This window comes from Pavona decussata, unplaced genomic scaffold, assembly GCF_977016875.1.
Source record: "Pavona decussata unplaced genomic scaffold, jaPavDecu1.1 SCAFFOLD_34, whole genome shotgun sequence".
In the NCBI taxonomy this organism is placed as follows: Eukaryota; Metazoa; Cnidaria; class Anthozoa; order Scleractinia; family Agariciidae; genus Pavona; species Pavona decussata.
In genome coordinates, this window is record NW_028145457.1 from 108,652 (window position 1) to 131,301 (window position 22,650).

The 22,650-nt window shown below is 38.1% G+C and overlaps 1 protein-coding gene across 2 annotated transcripts; it reads left to right on the forward strand.

Moving 5' to 3' along the window:
- The first annotated feature begins 34 nt into the window (after positions 1 to 34).
- On the forward strand, positions 35 to 22,362 carry LOC146484276 (uncharacterized). 2 transcript variants are annotated; one of them, XM_085104866.1, is made up of 16 exons: positions 35 to 497; positions 3,477 to 3,570; positions 3,944 to 3,983; positions 8,860 to 8,907; positions 10,191 to 10,279; positions 11,543 to 11,654; positions 12,208 to 12,323; positions 14,708 to 14,847; positions 15,579 to 15,679; positions 16,893 to 17,008; positions 17,527 to 17,576; positions 18,287 to 18,339; positions 18,869 to 18,941; positions 19,163 to 19,229; positions 19,697 to 20,053; positions 20,500 to 22,362. In XM_085104866.1, exons 1-16 carry the CDS (start codon positions 329 to 331, stop codon positions 22,070 to 22,072), a joined length of 3,198 nt encoding a protein of 1,065 aa, XP_084960992.1. In that variant the 5' UTR covers positions 35 to 328; the 3' UTR covers positions 22,073 to 22,362. The 2 variants fall into 2 exon arrangements, with proteins under 2 accessions (XP_084960992.1, XP_084960993.1); XM_085104867.1 differs by lacking the exons at positions 35 to 497; positions 3,477 to 3,570; positions 3,944 to 3,983 and adding an exon at positions 6,555 to 6,913.
- The last annotated feature ends 288 nt before the right edge of the window (positions 22,363 to 22,650 follow it).

Consider the following 22,650-nt stretch of genomic DNA (forward strand, 5'->3'; position numbering starts at 1 on the left):
TCGTCAATTTTCGGTCGAGAATATTCCCAAGGTACATTGCGCGGTAGTACTGTCGGTTTGTCTCGTGTGTTTCGCCTTGGAGAAGACTACAGGTTTTTTCTTTAGTTTATTTCAAAGTTTTTCTAATCTTTCTGTCATATTAGGGTTCCTTTGTTTGAATGTTCTCCCAAATTTTTGTTTTTGTAGCCAAATTGGATTGTTGTGTACCTATTGAAACCAACAAAAATGTTTCACTGAGTGGCTTTTGACGCAGACGAAATTGTCGACCATTTTATGTCTATATACGAGCTGAGCTTTCGTTTTGTCACTAAGAATTTAGGTAAACCCAATGTCTTGTATTCACTACAAGTTTCGAAGTGCTCTAGAATATGATACAATTACATTTGACGGACTTTCTATCTCGCTGGCCGACCTTAAACGATCCATTATCACACAAAAGAAGTTCGGGAAAAACACAGATTTCGACTTGGAAGTTACGAATGCCCAAACGAAGGAAGGTGAGCTGTTCTGTTTAAATCTGAAATCGTTCAATTTCTTACTGACGGATTGAACCTATAAAGAGTTTATTTTTTTAAAACGCACTACACGAGTAAATTATTTTGTCTCGTCATTCTGTATTAATATGTATATTGTGCCCTTTTGAAAATAAGATATTTTTAGAGAATTACAAGTTTACATACGTGTTTGGCTTGCATCGTTGCTTCCCTGAATTATCCAAACTTTAGCGGTTCCATTCTTTGTATGGGAACAAAGAATGAAGATAGGTTCCTTAAAAATGTTCCCCTTCCTCAGGGCCCAGTTATCCAAAGCCCAATTAAGCTAATCCTGGATTCACATGCATGATGAACTAAAGTTGAGTCCAGTTTGACTAATCAATAAAGACTCAAAAAAAAATTTTTTTTTTCTTAAGTTTTGACTTGGGCCGTTCTTTACTGTAAGCTTAAAATTAACCTTTAAAAACAATTTTAACGAGAAAGGTGAAAACTTCATTTAACTTTTAATTGTGGATTAGCGTTAATCGGGTTTTGAACAACCCGGTTCAGGAGAAAAGATCAAGATACCAGAATGTTCTGTTCAAGCTGCCAAAATGTCACCCTTAAGAATTTTTGGCCGTCAACATTTACATTGTTAGATTGGAACTTGTCGGGGAAGCATCATACTCTGTGCCTTCAAACATGTTATGTAATTAGCCTCCTTTAACAATTCTAAAAAGCCTCTAGACTTCAGCTGTTTGATGATTTGTTCCCAAAAAGTGCATTTCAGCTGTTTCAATGTTTGACTGCCAACATCACATACAAGTTCCCTCAGAAACTAACATCACATATCACATGTGGAAAAAATGCTCTAGTGGGTTACATGTCATTGATATTATGGTCACTGTTTATTTTTTCTTGTACAGAAACCTTTGCTCCATATTGCCAGAAAATCTATTCGGGAACTAATATAAGGGGCAGGGGGCAAGCCTGAATTGAATAAGTTCATTTTGGAACTTAATGCAAAGTTATCCAAGTTTACCCAGGAATGATTGCCACAGACTTGTAGAACTGAAGTAGGACTCTTAGAAAAATTAATGCCTGAGGTGACAATTTTCACATCTCAGGTGACAAATTTCATTGAAATCCTGGAATCTTCATTCTATAGTTTATCCTTAATACAGCTAAACTTAAAAAAGTTTGCATATACTCCCCAGCAGAAAAATAAATATCCCATGGGAGCCCCAACTTTCCAAAGATAGTAGAAGTTACATTTCTTCAATTTAGGGGATTATGGAATTAAGCTCAAAGCTCTCCATGGTTGGGTGTCAAGGAAAAGTTTCCTTCATATCATTACAATAAGCTGGACAAACTTCATAAAGAAATATTTCTAAGTCTTTATCTTCAGTATGGACAGTTCAGCTGAAATAGTAGGGACGATTAAATTTGAGTATGAGTACAAGACTGAGTATAAGTACAACTTTGAAATTTCAAACCAGTTATTCCCCCAGAACTCTCACTTGTACCTGTTGCTTACCAGCAGATGAAGAAGGAAACTGCAGAAACAAGATTGATGTGATAAGTGATTATCTAAAGCATGCAAACTAGATTTGAACAGTTGTACTTGTGCTCATTCTTGTATTCTCACTTAAATTCTAAAGGTCCTAGGGCCTTCATATGAGCCCAGTAGGTGGGACAAATTTTCTCTTCTGTTCGTATGGGAAATGTAATCCTGGTCAGCAAGATGAAAAATGTCCAAAAGGCCCCCAAAATACCCGTTGAACCGTGTTCCGACTTGTTAGTGACCTTACAAGCCATGCGCAGTTGAAACTGTTTCGTCACAGACAGTCCCGGTATCCGGGCTGGAGTGTTCATATGGGAAAAATTTCCAGCTCGGTTTCCGAGATCTCGGTAACTGGGCCAGCCCGCCTTCTCATATGTTCACATTGAAATTTTTGTAAAGAAAAGAGTGGCAAGGTGAGATCTCGGAAACCGAGCCAGCCTGGTCGACTGGGCTCATATGAAGAGGCCCCTAGTGTGGGCATTTGAAGACAAACCATGAGAAATTTCTTGTTTAATTGAAATAATCTGTTCTAAGAGTTTCTGTTTTCACAAGGCCAAGAATTTGTGATCTTTCCTGTACATTGAACAAAGGTTAAATATGGTGTTGTATACAATGCCTAAAGCATCATGGTACTTGTCATTGACTTGCAAGGGTTGTACATACAAAAAGGTTTTAAGAACGCTTTCAGGAGGCTTTAGAAGGTATAACAGAGGCTTTAAATGTGAAAAATAAGTATTGCAAATCACTATAAAAAAAGGAAAGAATTTCTCTCAGGTTTTTTTTTTTAATTGGCTGAAACTATCAATGTGAGATTTCAAATTGGGATGTGAATAGCATTGACTACTGTGTTAGATTTTGTTTGGGCAATAATATTAGTTTTGAGAAATAGTGCTCATATCAACGAACTTCGGCCTTTGTTTTTTCTGCTTCTACCTCGAGAAAGTCTTCATATTTTGTATCTCTGTTCATTTTTTCATCATGTATTTGGGGCTTGTTTTATTTTTTACCTTGTGCCACCATAAAGAGCTGTTACAGTTGGCAATTTTTATTGCAACTTACACATTTCATGCAATTTTTGTTTCAACAAGAGTTGCCTGGTACATGTTTAAGTGCCCTGAAATGATCATGTTTTTTTTTTTTTTTTTTTTTTTTGCAAAAAACTGTTGAATGAAGTAAAACATGTTTGAAGGGCATGTTATCCTAAGCCATGTGTCATGCAACTTGTCTTGTGACAGTGCAACAAATTACGAGACAAGTTGCAAAAAAAATTGCCTAGGGTAAGGTAGACTTTAGCAAAGTACCATCCATAGTGCTCCAACCACAAAGGAGTAACACCATACTACTACTTCATACCATGCCAAGCACAGCTTTTTACTTTTAGTGAGAAAATAATGATATTCTCAGTTAACAAATTGTCTGTTTTCATTTTCTCTTCATAGAGTACAAAGATGAGATGACAATGATACCAAAAAATTCCTCAGTAGTGGTGCGGCGGATTCCAATAGGAACAAAAAGTAAAGCTCAGCTGGCAGCGTAAGTGTTCATTTTTCAGTTAATAGCCCAAGAGATACGACATCAATAAGGATCTTTGTAACACAATACATTAAACACTGTTTTTCACCTTTAGAGATGTTAACATTTAATTTACATGTTGGTGGTTTAAATGCACAATTTGAATGGCTTGATGACACACATTGGGTGCAAGAGTTGGGGGGAAGCCCGTGAAGTGTTGGCCAACTCGAAGGAGTGGAAAAAGCTTGCCTGGAAACCCTGTGTACCACTTAATTGGCATGGATGGGATGATGGTTATGACAATTTGTTAAATTAAGTTGCTGTCTTTATTAGTGCGATCTCCTAAGAGTTGTTTTATTTAACGTGAACTCACACAAGTGCTTTTTTATTGCAGGGAAAGAGCATCTCCTTTTTCAAGTGGAGAGCAGAAAACAGTATGTACACATGGTTGAAGAATACTTTTTGTAATTAAACAAAGGCTAATAATCATTAAGTTTTGTAAAGAGTAGCTTTCGTTGGTTTCTGATAGCAAACAGTTTAAAGGAACACTGTTATTTGTTCTTTGTGTGATCTTGAGAAAAATTCAGACAGTAAGAAATAAAAAAGTAGTAGTTCTTTAACAGCTGACACATGTCTGTGTAAATGGTAGAATGCACCAGTGTACTGTATTTCCTTGACTAGTAGCCAGGAATGATCAAAACAACTTCAAGATGATATGAAATAGTGCTTTAATCTGTGGCCCTGAACAAATGTTCCAAGTAAACACCTGTTTTGATTATTTTTGTCAAAGTACTATAAGTACTGCAATATGAAAGTCACAAAAGTTGGTTGAACAAGAACCAAGTGTGTTTGAGCCTAGCTCTCGAAGCTTACTTCTATTTCTTAATTACATTTTATTCCATCGCTGAGGTGTGCAATTATCAAGAGAGGGATTAATAGAGGGAAAGGGATCATTTGTAAATACCGTGAATCCTCAAGTGGGTGCCTCCCCTCAAATAAGTATCCCCTCAGTTAAGTGCTACCTCCTATGGCTAAAATTTGAAATAAGGCAGCTCCCCTCAGGTGATCAACCCCTCCCCTCCCCCTCTGATTTTATTGGGGTGAGTACTGAAACAGGAAAGGTTGAGAATGAAAAGGTGGTCTTGTTAAATCAGTCGTCATTTTGTATGGTCATTGGTAATTTGGAATCAAAGTTGATCTAGTTTCTTTTATTCTAAAGGGTAGAAATGAATGTTGTGCTGCTAGAACTAATGACACAAATCATGGATCATAGAATTAACTCTGCAGTGTATGTTAAAATACTAAGGTGAACCAACAATTTACCAGCGACCATTAGCCCTAGTAAGGTAATGGGAGACCACATGAGACAAAGGGAAAATCTTCAAAATTATGGTGAGGGCGACAATTTTTTCTTTGCCTGAAATGACAACCTGGCCATGAGCTGTCAAAAATAATAAGTGCCTCGAGCACTTATTGAAGGATTTACGGTATTTTCTATGAAAAGGGTTTGAATAAGGCAGACTTTCTCAAGGAAATACATAAATTTTTGGAACAAACATTGGCCATTGCTCATGCGAACAACCACTTATTGCCTTTGACTGATCAACACAGAGGTCTGCTGGGTCATTTTGATTGGTAGTTTCTTTATCATAAAAATTATGTTTGCCTTATGACTGACCAGACCAATTATTTCTAGCCAGTACACACATGTGAAAAATTAGAGGCTTTGCGATCCAACATTGACTTGAAAACTAATGACATCTTACAATACCTTCCTTTCAATGTGAAATACAGACAAATTTTGTTACTCTTTCTCTCACTTGAGGTACAGTTCAAAACAGACACCCATTAACAGTGTTCCTTTAAATTACTGTTGTAAGACAGAAATTTTGTCTCAAAACAAATAAAAAATGGCTCTGGGTTAGTCGTTTTTTTAAAGTTATTTATAAGTGTACATTAAAAGATGAAGAGTATTATTGCAACAAACCCTAGCTAGAAAGCTAAATATTAATACTATTTTGGAAACTTCAGAGTTATTGGGGTTTATTTTTGCTGAGGACAAATTCGAATTTTGGATGAGCTATTTCTTGATTTTCACAATATGCGAAATTATTTCTTGATTATGAGTTTGGTACTGTTCCTCCGTATAAACGTAAAAGAACCAAGAATGGGTTGGGCTTGAAGTTGTATTGTTAAGTTTGAGATTATTTGCTTAGGGTGGTGTTGAGAAGTCAACCAATATTTCCATTACAAAAATAACTTTCTTGGAAAAGGGCAGGTACTAAAAATTAAATGTTCTCTTTTAGCTTTGTGTTGACAACACTTACCTTAAATGTTTTGTTACACTTGAAAATGGTTTGATTTTGAGTGTAAATAGTCTTGTACTTGAGAATGGACAATTCAGTTCCAGAACTTTTCTTCAGTTTATCTCAGAACTGTTGTGTTCCCAGTTTGACTGGGAAAGAAATGCGAACATTATTCATGCTGCATTGTCTTAAAGACAGTTGCAAAATTGTCCCTTGTTAGGGATTTGTCCTTGCAATAAATGTGCTTTATCCATGATCGAGTTGGAGATCTGCTCCTTTGATTGTTTGGGGCAATTTCTTTGATCCTCATTAACTAGCGATGTTTACAAGCTACAAGGTTATTATGGATTACGGCATTGAAACCACAAAGCAAAACTGCACTGATGTTATTCCATGGATTATTGCTGTTGGAAATGTGGACTTTCCTACAATGTACCAAGCATTACATGTATATATAGAGAACTTGGATCATCTCAGAGATATTATGGTATTTCATTTACATCTCGAAGAGAAAACCTCTCTTTCGGATGCACATCTTGATACATTATTTGTCTGGCAGAAAGTTTATGATGCTTCAGCTGTTGGAATTTGTCATGCACTTCAACAAGATTATTGCTTCTGGAAACATGCTGCAGCCTACTCCTTATCAGGCCACATTCATATTAACCATTTGCAGTGCAGCTGTGTTGAACGAAGCAACTAATTGGATTATAGCAGTGAACAGAAGACCTCAGTCCACAGTGAAGTGACTGAAATGCAAGAGTGGGATCTAAGTCACTTCTAGCAAGTGATGAAAGTATTATTCTAAAATGCACAGAATATCTCTGGACGATGCATTTCTTGTGGGTAAAGAAGATACATCTACGATGAACAAGCTTATACCATTATGTCTTCGAGTGAAGTTATTGTTTCACTGTTGGTAGTTACGAAAGTTGGTTGAATGGCTTATGGGAAGCAAAAATATTATTTTTCTTGAAGGCTTGATATCCACCACAATACTAGTTATCTCCAGAAGCAGCATCTTTTTGGAAATAAGCAGTTATTGTACCTCCTTAAAAGTAAGTATTTACATGTAAAAGGATTTTACACAAATCCTTTTACATGTAACTACTTATTTTCACAAAATGCTGCTTTCAAAAACCTTTTCTGTTTTTGTGAAAGTAAGTTTTATGACCATTTTAGGTGATTAAAGCTGATTTGTGTGCAAAGTCTCCTTGGAGGGAGTTTCTTCATGTCAGAAAGCAAGGCATGGAATATCAGATTAAACACAATATATTGAACATATTTGTTGGGAATATCACGTGCTTCCATCATCAATGAAAATAAACAATTTTGTCTTGCATAACATTAGAGAGGGTGCCAGTTTTTGCTTTTGAGGCATGGACACTGTCAAACTGCCAAAATAATAAGATAGCCCTTACAGTGAAGGAGTGGCAGTCTCTTAGTGGCTTCCTGCTTTGAAATCCAGACATTAACAGTGGTAATATATGCTATGGATCAGTTATTTCCAGCTCAGTGATCGAAATGACTGTTGATTGTATGATATTGTCCAATTATATTTTTAAAATGGCCAACTATAAATTTGAATATTTACTCAGACATGGTGTCCAAGCAGAAAGATGACTCAATTGGTCAAAAAAAGGTTTGACTGGTTGCCTTTACTTCTATAAGCATTCCCATACGAAGACACACTTCCCTATGTTAGGCTTGCTGCAAAATACTCTCTTAACTAGATTTACTTGTTTTAGTAGCAAGTGTTGAAAATGGGTGTGTGGCTTGATATCAACCCATAATGCATTGAAAGGACCCCATCAGTAATGAATCGAGCCTCAAATAAAAAATCAGGATGATACATCCCCAGACAAATTTGCAGTATGGCTGATCAGAATAATAATGGCATTTCCTGTTAAATTTTTAATGAAAGAAATTTTCCATCACTCCTAACTACTAACACTCAGCCTGCATGCAAGCTCTCTTGTAGGTCAACCGCAAGAGGATTGGGGCCCGCTCACCGCTTGCGCTATGTTTTCTCATGGCTGACCTAAAAGAGAGCTTGCTTACAGGCTAACACTGGAACTCGCTAACCTTCTATGAAGTGTACCCTGTTTTTCCTTTATCACAAAGATACACTAAAAGGGACTTGGCTACTATGATTTGCTCTTCATGAAAGCTTAACTTTTGCTTTGAACAACTGAGCCCTGGTGATTTCATTCACCAATAATGTGGAGCCATATGTCTCATTCACTGCTCACTGATAAACAAACCATGCTTACCTTAAAAGCCATGGGTTCTCTTTTAGTAAGTACTCCTTTGTGTTTAAAGAAACAAAACTTCTGCAAACAGTGTTTCTAGCACCTAAGCACTTAGTACTGATAATGGATTGCATTGACTGGTGTGACTTAATACCAGTTGAAAAAAGAAACCTTTTTACCTATACATGAACAAAATTTTTAAGTATAGCCTCCTCCTAAAATACCCCCCACCCCCCTTAAACGTACAAAGAGTAGAGCCATGGACTGTTTTAGTCGTAGCTGTTTTTAGGCTGAGACTAATTTATATGGCACAAATTGTTTGCTTCATTTGATGAAATGATGTATCAAAGCACACCTCTAGAATGGTGTCTTTGTTTGCTGAAGTGTCTTCTTAATTAAAGGAGAATTGACAATAGATCTGGCACCAAAAGAGTGCCCATTATCAGGAGATATTCTTTTGTTGGAGTTGTCTGTTATCAGAGGTTCGATGGGGGAAACGTGGGGGCGCCAACAAAACTCTATAGTGGAGTAGCTGGGGTGGGCAGGGATCAGTCAACAGTGTTGGCTGAGGAACCAAACCAAAGCTGTATTTGTTTTGCTTGGCCTGACAGGAAATCATCGGTTAATGACTTATAGTTATGAAGTACTGATTGTTTCTTATCTAAGAATACAGAGGAGTGTGAATTGATTGTTGTTAGCAGTTGGATTGCCTATCATTGATGGTTGTTCCTTTTTCAACTCTGTTCATTAAGAGTGCTTTTCAAGATTACCAAGTCACAAAATCCCAGAAGTTGAGCAAGGTAAAAAGTCATACTTAACATAACCAACAACATCCATGTTATCCAGTTGTTTCAGTGTTTTCCCTGTACTTTTACACTTGGTAATCGATCAAGTACAAATCTACAACAAAACCTTTGTAGCTCAGAGATAAAAAACATGTCCATTTTGAAAACATCCAGTGGAAGTGAAATATATGAAATTTGTATATTTGAACTGCGGATGAAAGAATTAATAAATGAGAGAGCCTCACAGTTATGTACACAACAGTTTACTGAATCCCATTCAGGCCAGAATTTTTCATCATGTTTTACTGTTTTGAAAGATTTGTGACCAGTTATATTTCAAATATATGCACATAGTATTTTCCTTCAAGTTTGTGTCAAGGTCTACTCCTCTGGTGCCACAGTCTTATGATAAGTTACCCAGTGTTCTACTCACTACATTATACAAATATACATGCTTGTACTAGACTACTACAGCATTATTACTACCAGGCAAGTAAATGACTTTTCTTAGTCATAATCCAGTGGCGGTGTTGGGTAGGGTGGGGTACTTTTCGAACCAAGCCAGGTTTGTGTGAACTCAAATGGTATGGAGTTTGAGCCATATTTAGGGGTTAGACATGGAGTGAGGTATGGATATTAAGGGCAATAACTAATGGTAATAGCACTGACTGGGTGCAATTTGTTCGCTAATCATTTGAGTGATAAACAGTAATACTCTAAACAGGCACCATCTTGGATTTCTCAATTGCTCCAAAAACTTGGAAACCATCAAGGCTGATTAAATGTAATCAAAACCACTATAGAAGTGTGAACATGTGACAGTTCCAACCATAAGGTAAAAGCTTTCTTTGAAACATGCTCATGAAAATATTTTGCCATGGGAACATCAAGTCACATGAGCAGTGGTGTGTCATACCAAATTGTTTCAATTTTAGGAAAGTCACAAAGTTTGGTGGCTTTTATTTTCCAAAAAAGTAGTCAAAATTAGTCTGGTCACTTTCTGCTGTCGCCCCTTCTCCAAGTTGGATAGGATTAACTGGCATGTTTGTGGAGTGGGCCTTGATACAACTCAACTGTACAATTTTCATTGAGCATTCACCAATGTGGCAACAAAATGGCAAATTTATCTAAACAGTTTTATTTATTGAATTTGGTTGTAGTCTGAGAAATAGACAACGTGTCACAACACCACTACTATGAATGTTTGGTGTGTTGTATATAAGTGTTGTTTGTTGTGTTGAGGGAGGGGTGGGGTGGGTATATGTTATTTGGTATACACTGTGAACCTTGCCCCACAGGTTGCAGATTTGGCTAATGCTGATGCATCTGAAGAAGACAAGCTCAAGGCCATGATGAAGCAGTCTGGAGAGGACTGGGATCCTTCACAGTAAGTCAAATTACAATTCTGTACTCTCTACTGTTCTTGTGCATATGACACAATGGTATTTCCTATCATCACATTAATTCTACCCTGCATAGTAGCTGCTTGAGTAACATAACGGGTACCATGCTATGTTACTGTTAAGCTTCGGAGAATTCAGCCAGTCGTAAATAAGAAAGTTTCCCATTCTTGTTGTCTAGAAGTCATTTTCAAACTCTAGCTGGCTAGCTTATTATTTTGTATTTTTATTGCCTATTGCTAACAACCCTGCATTGTAATCAGGTTGTGTGCATGAGGCAGTTGTGGAGGGGGTTGCTTTTAAAACCCCCTTTCTAATCCTGTGCTGTCCTTAATTAAAAATGGCATTTATCTTCAGAAATGCTGAAACCCTCCTGCAAATTAGAGAGAGTTTGCGTTGTGTATCCTTCAGTATACACTTAAGTATTGGGGACGTCATGCAATTATTACAATGTTAGCATGACTCAAAGTTTGTTCAACAAAAAGATCAAGCTGTGAATTCAATTAAGGAACCAAATTGTTCTGACAATTTTCTTGACGTCACATATCTTTCCCAGAGTGCATTCTCAGGTGATTAAAACAATAACTAAAAAAGTTTATAGTTTAACCCCAGCATGCTGGCTTTGTATTTTCTACTTTTAAATAATTTTAATGTTTAAAATAATTGTAGTTTTTAAATCATTTCTCAAGCTACAGGGCCCCACTGAATATCACTTTCGTGATGTGGGCTCCCTATATAAAGATTATTATTATTATTATTATTATTATTATTATTATTATTATTATTATTATTATTATTATTATTATTATTATTATTATGCTCCTTCACCCCCTTTCCCCCTTCCCTTACACAAGCCACACCTATGCTCCCTGATGACATCTTACAGTTATAGGTTAATAGGCCCTTTGCAGCTAATGGTCACATGGTATAAAATTCGCAGTGCTGGAGAGCAAGTTGCGCACTGGGGCATCCAATACATTAAGCGAGTTCATCCAGTCAAACTTGAATTTCCTTTGTTTTGGATGTCCCACTGCGTTGCTTGCTCTCCTGCATGGTGGATTCTGTACCATGTGACCGTTAGCTGCAAAGCTGGGCCCATTAACCTGACTGTGTATGTGTTGTTGATAAAGCTTTGCTTATTGACCAAAGCTTCTTACATTTCCTTAGGTAAATAGTTGCCTTTTCCACTCAATGGATATTCATCATATTGTTGTACTGGAAATAACATCTATGTTCTTTCTTTGTTTCAGATACGTCAAGGGACGTCGACCTTATGCCCCTGGTGTGCCTCTTCCTCAGAACTATGTATGCTACAGATGTGGCAAACCAGGACACTTTATAAGAAACTGTCCCACCAATGGGGTGAGTGAAAAAAAGGTTGTTAAAAGTTGTCATTAACCACCAGGGAATAAGGCCCCATTCACACAAATGAAAATGCATACTTGTTGATGCGTTTTCACCTATCATCCGCCCAAAGACGCGATGAAAACAGAGACTTTCAAAAAGGGTTTTGAAAAGTGGAGACTTTTGAAAACACTTCATTTCTGATGTGGACAGGTGAAAACAGACTTTTGAAAATGGTGATGTAAAGCGTCACGTGCCATTGGTTCTAGTTCAAATCGGAGCATCTATCCAAGATGGCGGATGGTCTTGTGATGTTAACACATGGGCAATCCCAGATCCCAATCGTTTTCATTCTTTTCAAGCGTTTTAGTGTAGATAGGTGAAAACAATATCAAAACGCTTGTGTGGATGGAAATATTTTGCTTTGTTTTTGCCAACATGAAAATGGACACTTCTGAAAATGCCTCAGTGTGGATTTTCCTTGGTCATTGTGTTACAGGATCTAAATTTGGTGGATCATAACCTCATGAAAATCATAAAATTTGAAACATTTTTTACAACACTTTATTAGGATAATCGATTTGATGTTCCAAAGGCAAAACGTACAACAGGTATTCCTCGCACTTTCCTGGGCACAGCAGAGGGCACAGCATCTCCTCCAAGCAGGTTGTCACCTTCATTACCAGAGTAAGTTCATTATCACAAGTATGAAGTCACTAATTCAGTACAAAGGTAAAGTTAAATCCATTATAACAGACACTGTTGGAACCAGAAAAAGTGTCCGTATAACAGGGTGTCTATTTTAAACAGATTAATTTTAACCCTTCAAGCCCTAACTGTGATCAACATGAAATTTCTTCTTGTAACACCAATGCTTATTCAACCCCTGCAGGGCTCAATGTTAGCGACCAGCTGGTCGCATATGCGACTAGATTTTTTATTTTGCGCCTGAAAAATCATACATGATCGCACTCACGCGCCTAAAAACGCCCAAGTTCAGTGCGCCTGAACCGGGGCCACTTTGATTCCTCACCTGACAATTCTTGTGTACTCTGCCTGATTAACACGAAACAGAAGCTTGAAATAATAAATTCAAATGTGGATGTAACGCAATTAGGTTCCACATAATAAGGTTACACCATTTTTTTGCATCAGTGTGTGCTTTATTCTGTTGTTTTCCCAAGTCCATTTCTTGTCCGTGTTTCAACCGACCCCAGACTTTTCTCGGCTTTGTGACCGCACTGCTGACATGTACGAGTGAAGGCAACCTTCTGAAACACGTGCTACACACGCAATTTATTTCGCTTTGCCGATATCAAAGAGTCAAGAATGTCTAAAAAATCTGGGTTAAGAGAATTTTTTTCTTCAAGGCAAGCACAAGTGTTACGTATTTCCTGTGAAACAATGAATTTTATTTCAGTTAAGTCAATGCGCAGTCAACAATGTAAGTTATTCTCTTTTTCGAAACGCTCATTTACAAAAAGACAATTTATTCTCAAACAGCCAGCTGCTGCCTTCCAGCACATTTGACCCAACTACAGCAGTTGTGAAGTGGTTAAACAGTGGGCAGAGACCAAGGCAACAGTAACCTTGCCTACGGAAAGTAGCCAAATGAATTAATTTCAGTCGGGTGATCCGTGGGACTTGAAGCATTTCGTTTGATCGAAAGGATTCCATGACGTTGTTCCTTACCTTCGTTTTGTCTTATTATCTTGTTTAACGTACCATAACATGTAATATTCTAAAAACTGTAACAGTGTTATAATGCTATCGCAAACACACAGTAAGAGACTGAAAGAAACAAACACACGATTGAAATAAAACTTACAATACAGTGCTGGTTAACGATCGGCAAGCGAAAATAAGCAAAAGAAATGAACAACGTGTTGGTGTCATCATGACACCATTATCAATGCTCACTGATAAAATGTTTGAAGCTTCTGATTTTTCTTTTTGGTGCTACCAGTATTTTAAGTTGTGCTCCTAAAATTTTTAGCTGCGCGCCTAAAATTTCGGCAGTGCGCCTAGAAATTTACACCTGTTAGCACAGGTGCCCCCAAAGTCAAAAATAAACTTTGAGCCCTGCCCTGAGGTCATGAGAATTAAGGATATCATCACCAAAGATGCATTTTCTTGATATTTTAATAACTTTTCCCCAGTAGTTTTATAAGAAAAGTATGGGGACAAGATAGGAGAATTTGTTCTTTGGTATTAGAGGTTAAAGGGTGTAGGAAAATGTATGGGATGGGACCAAGAAAACTGTCTGTTATAAAAAAAGGTGTCGGTATTAAGGGGGTATCCCCAAAGTGGGGTTCCACTCTACCTTAAAAATGTGCTGAAATTGAAACATACTTACATGAAAGAAAATAAGTTGAGTCTGACAAAGAGGTGCTAAGGCTCCAAGCTGTTCTTATTATGAGTATAAATAATTATTGATCTGTGTACATCTTAAGATTTGGCATGTATGACCAAGTCACAAGTTTCATATAATACTAACTGTCTTATATTTATTCATTTTTGCTTCTCATGCTGAAACGATCCTATTGTCATTGGTAATTGTCCAGACTTTCTGGCCAATCATTTTGACATTTAAAAGATACAATCTTGCTGCTTTTTTGTTACTCCAACATGTGTTATGAATTGTGCTTATGAAAATGTGCTCGCATGATATTATTAAATGAAATTGTCCTGTGAAGTTGTTTTAAGGACAGTACCTCCTAATACAGAGGTATTTTCCAGGGCTTATGACTATGAGGGAAAAACAGATCTTAGCAAGAGCTGTTGAAATCCTAAAAGAAAATTGGAGGTAACCACACATTTTTCAGAAATAATTAAGCAACAATCATTCGAAAAAGCTTTAAGATATATCCCCAATTTTCTTTTTGGATTTCAGTAGCCCTTACTAAGATCTTCTTTTCCCACATACTCATAAACTGCACAAAAATACCTTTGAATTATGAGGCACCGTCCTTAAGAAATCAGAGCGTCTTGTACCATCCCGAGATGTGCCAAACATAGTGCGCAGTAGCAAAAGAAGGCACCATCCTTAAATTGTTACACTGATGTTGCAGAGTGGATCCAAAGACAAAAGGGAAAGAAAAAGATTCTGCCAACAAGAAAGTTCCTTCAGAACTTAGATGCCCAACATGTAACAACTTATTGACAGATGCCGTACTCATCCCTTGCTGTGGAACAAGTTACTGCGATGACTGTAAGTAACTTGTGAAATAAAACAAGTACCATTCCTGTGTTTTTACTTGGCAGTGATTTCTATCCAAACACGTAGAATGGAATCCTGATTGTATGACCTTTGGTGGCCCATGAAAACTTGTTCTTATTGACAGATGTGAGCTTTCAGCCAGAAAGTGGCCAAAATGTGAAGTGGATACATTTCTGTTCTGGGGCCCATTTCTCGAAAGTCCCAGTAACTTACCGGGCCCGATAAGTATATTTTTAAATGTTTTTTTTGCCGATCACACAGTGATTACAGACATGGTGCTTGGCCAATGTTTTCATCGAATTATAAGATTCTAAAATTTAGTAATCAAAGCTAACAAAAATTGACTTCTGTTAAGAAACTTTATCACCAAAGACACTTATTGGGCCCGGTAAGTTACCGGGTCTTACGGGAAACGGGGCCCAGGTCATACTAAAGGCAGGGTTCTGCTGTAGATGATTGCTGTTTCTAATGCTGTTTTAAATTCTTGCAAGCCCACAACAACATGGAGAAAATAAATTGAGCAACAACAGCAAAAACAACTTTATTCAAAGATAAGTACATTAACAACAACTGTTCCCTGAGGCAGGTGAATAACAGTATTAACAAATTTTGTCCATAATTCTCTGCTCAAAATATAAGGAACACAAAGTAAACAAATTTAAAAAAGTAATGACTAAATAACTAATACTTGATAAATTGCTTTGGTTTTGTTTGGTTGTTAGGTATTAGAAACTACCTTTTAGAAAATGAGCAGACATGCCCATCTTGTGGCTCTGAGAATGTTTCACCTGATTCGTTAGTCATTAACAAACAGCTTAGACAGGTAAGTGGTGTCAGATGTACTGTGTAAGTACAGACACGTGAAGTGTGGTATCTATCAAATTATTATTCAATTTTTGGGTACTCTAATAACTTTTAAAATTCATAAGGTCAAGGCAAAGTAGGTGTCTGTAAAAGACACCAGGAAAATGGCCTTTTTTTTATACTAGAGGACGCATTGTCTGTCTGGACGAACTTGGGCAAATTTTGCTGTTCCTTTGGTTACAGTAGAACCCCGCTAACTCGAACTCTGAAGGGAAACAAAAATCTGTTCGAGTTAGCGGGGTTTCGAGTTATCGGGGTCGATTAAAATATTCAATTTTTAGGTTAATAATTAAAAGTTTATCGATTTTCAGCACTTCGGTATACAATGTAGAGCAAATCACGGATATTAAACTTATTTCAAGAAAAAAAAATACATTTTAAAATCAAATTGCTCCAGTCTTTGTCCTAGTGTTCGATCGCACAATAAGAAAAGCTAATGGGATATGTCAATTGGCCTTCCTGTCGAGTTATAAGAACCAGAAATTCGAGTTATCGGGGTAAACTTTAGTCAAGGGAAGCGAAAATCTGTTTGAGTTAGCGGGTTTTTCGAGTTATCGGGGTTCGAGTTATCCGGGTAAAAATGACTGAAAAGTTAGTTCAAATCCAAGGGAATTGAGACTCTGTTCGAGTTAGCGGGGTTGTTCGAGTTATAGGGGTTTGAGTTAGCGGGGTTCTACTGTATTTGTCTCTAGTATAAAGATGGGCACAAGACACATTATGTTTCTGGATGAACTATCTTCTGTTGTGCGTTGTTCAAGACGCACAATGGACAAACGTTGTCCAAAAAAAGCATACACGACAATGCCAATGTCCAAAAAAAGCATACGCAACAATGCAAAAAGGTTGTCTGGGAAATACCCAAAAAATTTTCAATAAAAGCTCAGAATCCATAATGCCTTGACCGTACAACTAAGACTTGAGATGGCAAGCAATATGGATCTGAGCTTTTATTGAAATTTATTGGGTATTTCCCAGACTCCCTCTCGGCATTGTCACGTACGCTTTTACGCTTTCTTTGGACAACCTTTGTTGAAACAGCTGTATAAACAGCCAATGCCGGCAGCTGCCTCTTAATGAACCATTTCCAGTGACAAACCTGATTCTTTGTAGTTATCCAAATATTTGTGCTTTATAGAAGCTTAACTATGCTTCATACTTTTCTTCCTGTATAGGCTGTTAATACCTTCAAAAATGCCCGACCAGCTAGCCCTTATATACCCCCTGCAGCAAAGAGTACACCAGCTGTCACCAATAACACACAACCAGTAGCAAAGGTGGCAGCTGTCAGGTAAATTCCACTAAGAAATTTTTAGTATTTAAAAATTGAACTTCCAGGGTAAATTTTGCTGTTAATTTATTGGCTTTATTTTTCTTCAGTATTTCCTGATGTCAGTAATTGCATTAGTGTGGTCCTGGTTTGGTGTGATTGTCTTGATTTAGGTTGTAAATATCACATTTTTAGATAATTAAATCTCATTTGTCATCATGTTTGGCCATTGAAACAATGCAACTGGTCTTTCTATTGTTGTGCAATCTCATACCCAGAGTCCTCAGGCTCTTTGGCCAGCCGCTGGTCGCCAGGAGAGACTCTCGGGTACTGGAATTTTATTACTGCAGGATTTCTACGGTAAAACAATGGAAGCCGTTACGGAGCTGATATAGAGCAGTCAATCAAAAAATTTAATTTTTTTCGAATTCTCCAGAGTACCTCCTGGTGCCCACCTGCTGACCAAAAAGCCTGAGGACTCTGGGTACAAGATTGATTTTTTTGTGACTCAAATAACAGCCCAGTTTTTTTGTTTGCAGTACCTCAAGTGATAAAGCTACACCAGAAAATAAGCCAGTTGAAAATAAAGGTAATACCAAAACTACAGAACTTTTACGGGGTTCGCACTACCCGTTCAATACCTGGAGAACTTCTGGAAATATATACTTCTCTTGCAGGGCCCGGGCTGGAATACTTCTGGAAAATTATTTCATAAATGTCTTTTACATGAAATTTCACAGCTGAAGCAGATGGAAGTGGAGCATTGATTAAAAACAAAAGACTATTTTGATGATTTTAAATTTAATGTAGTTTCCGCCTCAACTGCGAGGCATCGAGATGACAATTTCATTTATATTTGATAGTTTTTACGTGTATACACTGTATATATCTGGTCAGTAATATTTAACTTTTTCTACGCACTATTACGTTTTTATTAGTAAGTCTTTCTTTACCTTACACATGACCCTACAAGCTTTTTAGCTGTAGGACTTATCATGTTTAAATAAAGTTTATCCATCCATCCATACATCCATCCATCCATCCATCCTGGAAAACGCCTGGAATTATAGGTGACATGAAGTTGACTGAATAGCTGGCTAGTGAACAGGATCTCTCCAAAAACCTGTGGGAATATTTGCGTAGTAACCACATGTAGTGTACTTTTGAATTTTGCGCGGTCCCCTGAGGGGCCCAATACTCTATGGTACTGCATATTCTCTGTATCATGGAATTCTCTGGTCAATCTTTGGTTAGTGTTTGGAAACAGATCCAATGCAATATTACTTTGATCTGTTTTAGTGGTGAAAGAGGTAACTGAGAAAGATAACAAGACAAGAGAAAGTTCACCAAAGGTGAGTGAATTTTATAAAGTTAAAAATAATTTGCACTTAAAAAGTTTTTATCTTAGCCTGTTATTCAGATTACCGTCAAATCTTTATCTCCTGCTACTCTTCTGATTTAATCTTACATGTCACATAGGCGCATTAGTATTATTATTGAGATTAGGAATGGTAGAGGCCTGAAGGGGCTGAGTCACTAAGAGAGACTCTAACACCAGTTTGGACTGACAGTTTATTGTAACAGGATTTGGTAAAGGTGGTTAGAACATTGCTTAACAATACATTGTCTGGGAACTTAATTTAATGTTGCTAAGAGAAGATCATAAGTGAGATTTACATTGACAGCCCTCCAGTGAAATAGTAGTAGTGTTTAACTCATCAAGAAGAAATGTAGTCAACAAGAAATAGGTTGCCAGAAGAGTTGGTAAGTTTTATGGGCATTCAATAACCGCCTGCAAACAGCCTCGCTGGGCTGGCTTGCTGCATAGGCAAGTGAAAAGAATGGGTGAGTCATGGTTTTATTATTTATTTTCCAACACAGCCTGCACAACCAGTCAAACCTGTAACAAGTGAACCTCAACCAATCAGAGTCCACCACCGTGAAGCACAACAAGGTAAAAGAGTTAATTGCTGACACACAGATAATTTGCCAGTTAGCAGTTATGCTTTGGAAATTCACTGCAGTGTCATCTATTTTGTAGCATAGTCAAGGCTTTCTTTTAAGGATTGCTCTTACTGTGTAAAACCAATGAAGAAGTACTCATGCATGTTTAAAGTGCTGCAGTAAGCTGCTTAGTGAGTGCCATTAAAATTTCTCTTCTCTCTTTTTGTTCAGGTGGTGGTTTGAAACAGGGTGGAGCACCTTTTGACCCTCGCAGAAGACAGGGTGATCTCCTTCCAAGGTAACGTAACATGTAACAGGTGACAAACAGTATACAATAGTAAGCTTTTGCCATGGTATTGTGAACATCCCAGATACTTTGTAGACAACTACATTATTCGTTATGAATTTCCAGTAAAGCATGTCTGCAGAAGAAGCAAATCCAGATCACTCACTTGGCTGAAGTTCATTTTTGTTAAGAATTTCTCCGGACCAAAATTGATAGTTTTTCCAACCATCTGGTGACGATAGGTAGCGGCTAGTTGGCCACTGTTCGTGTTTAATTCCTAATGCAATCTACAGTCGACTCTCTCTTAGACATCACTCTAAAGCAGACCCCGGTTACAAGCAGACACCTTAAACTGGTCCATGCCGTATCTTATTCATTTATCTTAGTGCAGCTCAACTCTGTTCTATACTGAAACCTCTCTGAATTGTACCATGGTAGATAGTTGACTGTAAAAGTCTTTGTGTGATTTGTTATTGCAGGGGACCATCAAGGGTACCTGAAGTGCGCCATAGGCTGTCTGATCCCATAAGGCCCCATGGACTGCCGCCTGAACACATCCCTCGAGTCCCAGCTGTCAGGCCTGTCATTACTGGCCCATCTCACCCAGGCCCACGCATGAACATACCTGGTTTTGTGCCTAACATCCGCACTGCTGTCCCTGCAGCCGTGCCTCGCATACCTCCTGTCCCTACCCTGGTGACAGCACCTCTCCCCCGTCACCCAGCATTTGGAGCACCAATCTTCGACCCACTCCACCCTGCTGATGTACCCAGATCTCTCACGCCACCCATGTCTGAACGGGAATTCTACAAAATGCAACAGAAACTGAAATCAAGGTAAATGAAACTGAGCTTCTTGTTAGTTGTGGGATTGTACTTGTTGCATGTTTTTACCCTGGTGTCTTGTATTTTTGCTTGGGTTGTAATTTAGTTATTTGAACAAGACGTAAAAGAACTTTTCCAGTTATTTACCAGTAGGGACCACATCCTCGGTCAGTAATATCTGTGTAAAGCTTAGCTATCGCACGATTATGGACTTGGTTAACGTGTGTAGAACAAATTATATACTGGAGTCTTATCCATGCAGTATAGGTGGTTTGCAACCAATCCCTGGAGATCCAAAAAGACAATGGCATGGCGGCCATGTTGGATGACAGAACAAAAGGTTCTGTCATCCAACATGGCTGCCACACCATTGTCTTCTGGATCTTTAGAGATTGGTTGCAAACCACCTATTGGCCATTGCAGTTCTTGACCTAACTCTGTCATTTGAACTTTTATAGGAGCAAGAGGAAACGAGAACGTGAACATCCTGCGACGATTTTGACCTCTCGTGAGTCTCGTCCGAAAAAAGAGCCCAAGAGAGAACCAAGAAAAGAGCCAAATAAAGATAGCAACGTTTTCGACTTCGATGATGAACTTTCTGAATACCGAATGCTTCAGAAAAGCCGCCAACGAGTGCGCTCTCGCTCTTTAACTCCGTCACGTTCTTGGTCACGTTCTCAATCACGTTCACGCTCACGATCCTTTACACGTTCAAGATCACCGACACGTTCGCCGTCACACTCGTCTCCAAGCCCTGCGCGATCACCTACCCCAGAGGGCTGGGATGAGTCACGCTCTCCTTCGCCTGCTTCGTCACGCGATCAGAGTGTTACTGCGTCTGCAGAGGAGAAGAAAAGAAAGCACAAGAAAAGAAAGAAGGAGCAGAAGAGTAAAGAACGAAAGAAACAGAAAACGACGCACAGTAAAGAAGGAGAATCTCTTACAGATCTGAGGGAAGAGCCTGTTGCGGATAAGAATGTGGAGAAGACTTCGGAGAAGAAAAAGCACAAACGGCGTGAAAAGGAAAAAGGTGATGGTAAGGAAGTGGAGGAGGCCGGTAAAGACAAGGGTGAGGATATTGGGAAAGAAAAGGATAAGAAGGAAGTGAAAGAGAAGGAGAAAGCAAAAGATCAAGATAAAAATAAAGAAAAGAGCAAAGAGAAAGGAAAGAGAAAGGAGAAGGATAAGAAGAAGGGAAGTGATAAGGAAAAAGAGAAAAAGACTAAAGAGAAAAAGAAGAAGAAAGACAAAGACAAGAAGGACGAGTCATCATCTGGAAAGAAACGTAAGAATAAGAAGAAACATAAGAAGCATAAGCGACATAAGAAAGAAAAGTCTAAAGACGGGAAGGATGGAGAGGAAGAGGACACGAAAGATAAGGCTGGAAATTCTGAAGAGAAAGCAGGCGATGAAAGAGAAGAACACTTGACACAAGATAGTGATGAAGATCAACACAGTGACAGTGAAAGTGAGGAACAAGATAGGATGAGCGGGGAGGACAAGACGAATGATGCAGAACAAAGGGAAGATAATGACGGAAGAAGTAAAGGTGGAAAAAATGAGGATAACAAGTTACAAGCCAGTGGAAGCCACGAAGAGGATGAAGAAAAGGAAAGTGAGGTTGAGGTTGATGAGGAAAAGTTGTTAGGAAGTGGAAGTGACGATGAACCAGTGACCGAAATGGAAGAGCAGAAATTGGGAAGAAACGGAAGTGACATTGGGACAGGGAAGGGAAGTGACGTTGCGATACATCAAACATTCGGAGGAGGTGAAGATTACGGCAGTGACAAAGAGAATGACCTCATGAGTGGAAAGAGTGAAGAAATATTGGGAAATGAGGTGGAAACGCATGGAAATAAAAAACAAGACTTAAAATGTGACGAAGGAAAAGGGAATGAAAATCTAGGAGCACAATCGACGAACGGGAATGATCCAGAGAAAAACCACAGTAATGTTATCACTAAAATGGCAAAAGAAGGAATTAACGAAGAAGAAAAACATGAAAATGGAAATCACGAAGAAAAACAGTGAGTAAACAGAAATATCCAAAGAAAAATGGGAGAAGAGATGTTCAAAGAACGGGGACGCTTGCAGCAGAATAGTTTGTTTTATTGTTAATGGTAAGCACCTCTTGACTGGATCATTTCGAATTACCTCTTAGCTTTTTTGCCAAAAGCCAGAAGTGGTGCATAGTCTTTCACGTGAAAATGAGTTTTCATTCACGACTAAATCAGTGAACTCATTTTCATGCGAGTGATTTTGCAGCGGGCCTTGGTTGGAAGTAGTCTGTTGAAATTACTGAAAAAACAAAACAAAACAAAAACCAATCAAATAAATAAAGTAACGAACTGGACTTGGTATTACAGTTAACAGATGAAGCTACATACAGCATTATCCTAACGAAGTATTAACTGCGTGTAATTTTGTTGTAAAAAAAAAAAAGGAAAACAAAAAGTTTGCCTGAACATGTACATGTCTGTTGAAATTTGAATCTGTAGGTATCTGTTAATATCGTTTGAATAATAAATCGTATTTATTTTGGTGTAAAAAAAGGTAAATATGGTTTTTGTCGTATCTCTCTGGACTTGAGTTCCTTTTCATCGACTATT

What these genes read in the sequence shown, in the direction of transcription:
- LOC146484276 (XM_085104866.1), top strand. Translation starts at nt 329, where the DNA reads ATGTCTTGTATTCACTACAAGTTTCGAAGTGCTCTAGAATATGATACA. An exon ending in AGTAAAGCTCAGCTGGCAGC is followed by an intron (nt 3,571 to 3,943) that starts GTAAGTGTTCAT and finishes TTTTTATTGCAG; the next exon opens with GGAAAGAGCATCTCCTTTTT. An exon ending in TTGTCACCTTCATTACCAGA is followed by an intron (nt 12,324 to 14,707) that starts GTAAGTTCATTA and finishes CTGATGTTGCAG; the next exon opens with AGTGGATCCAAAGACAAAAG.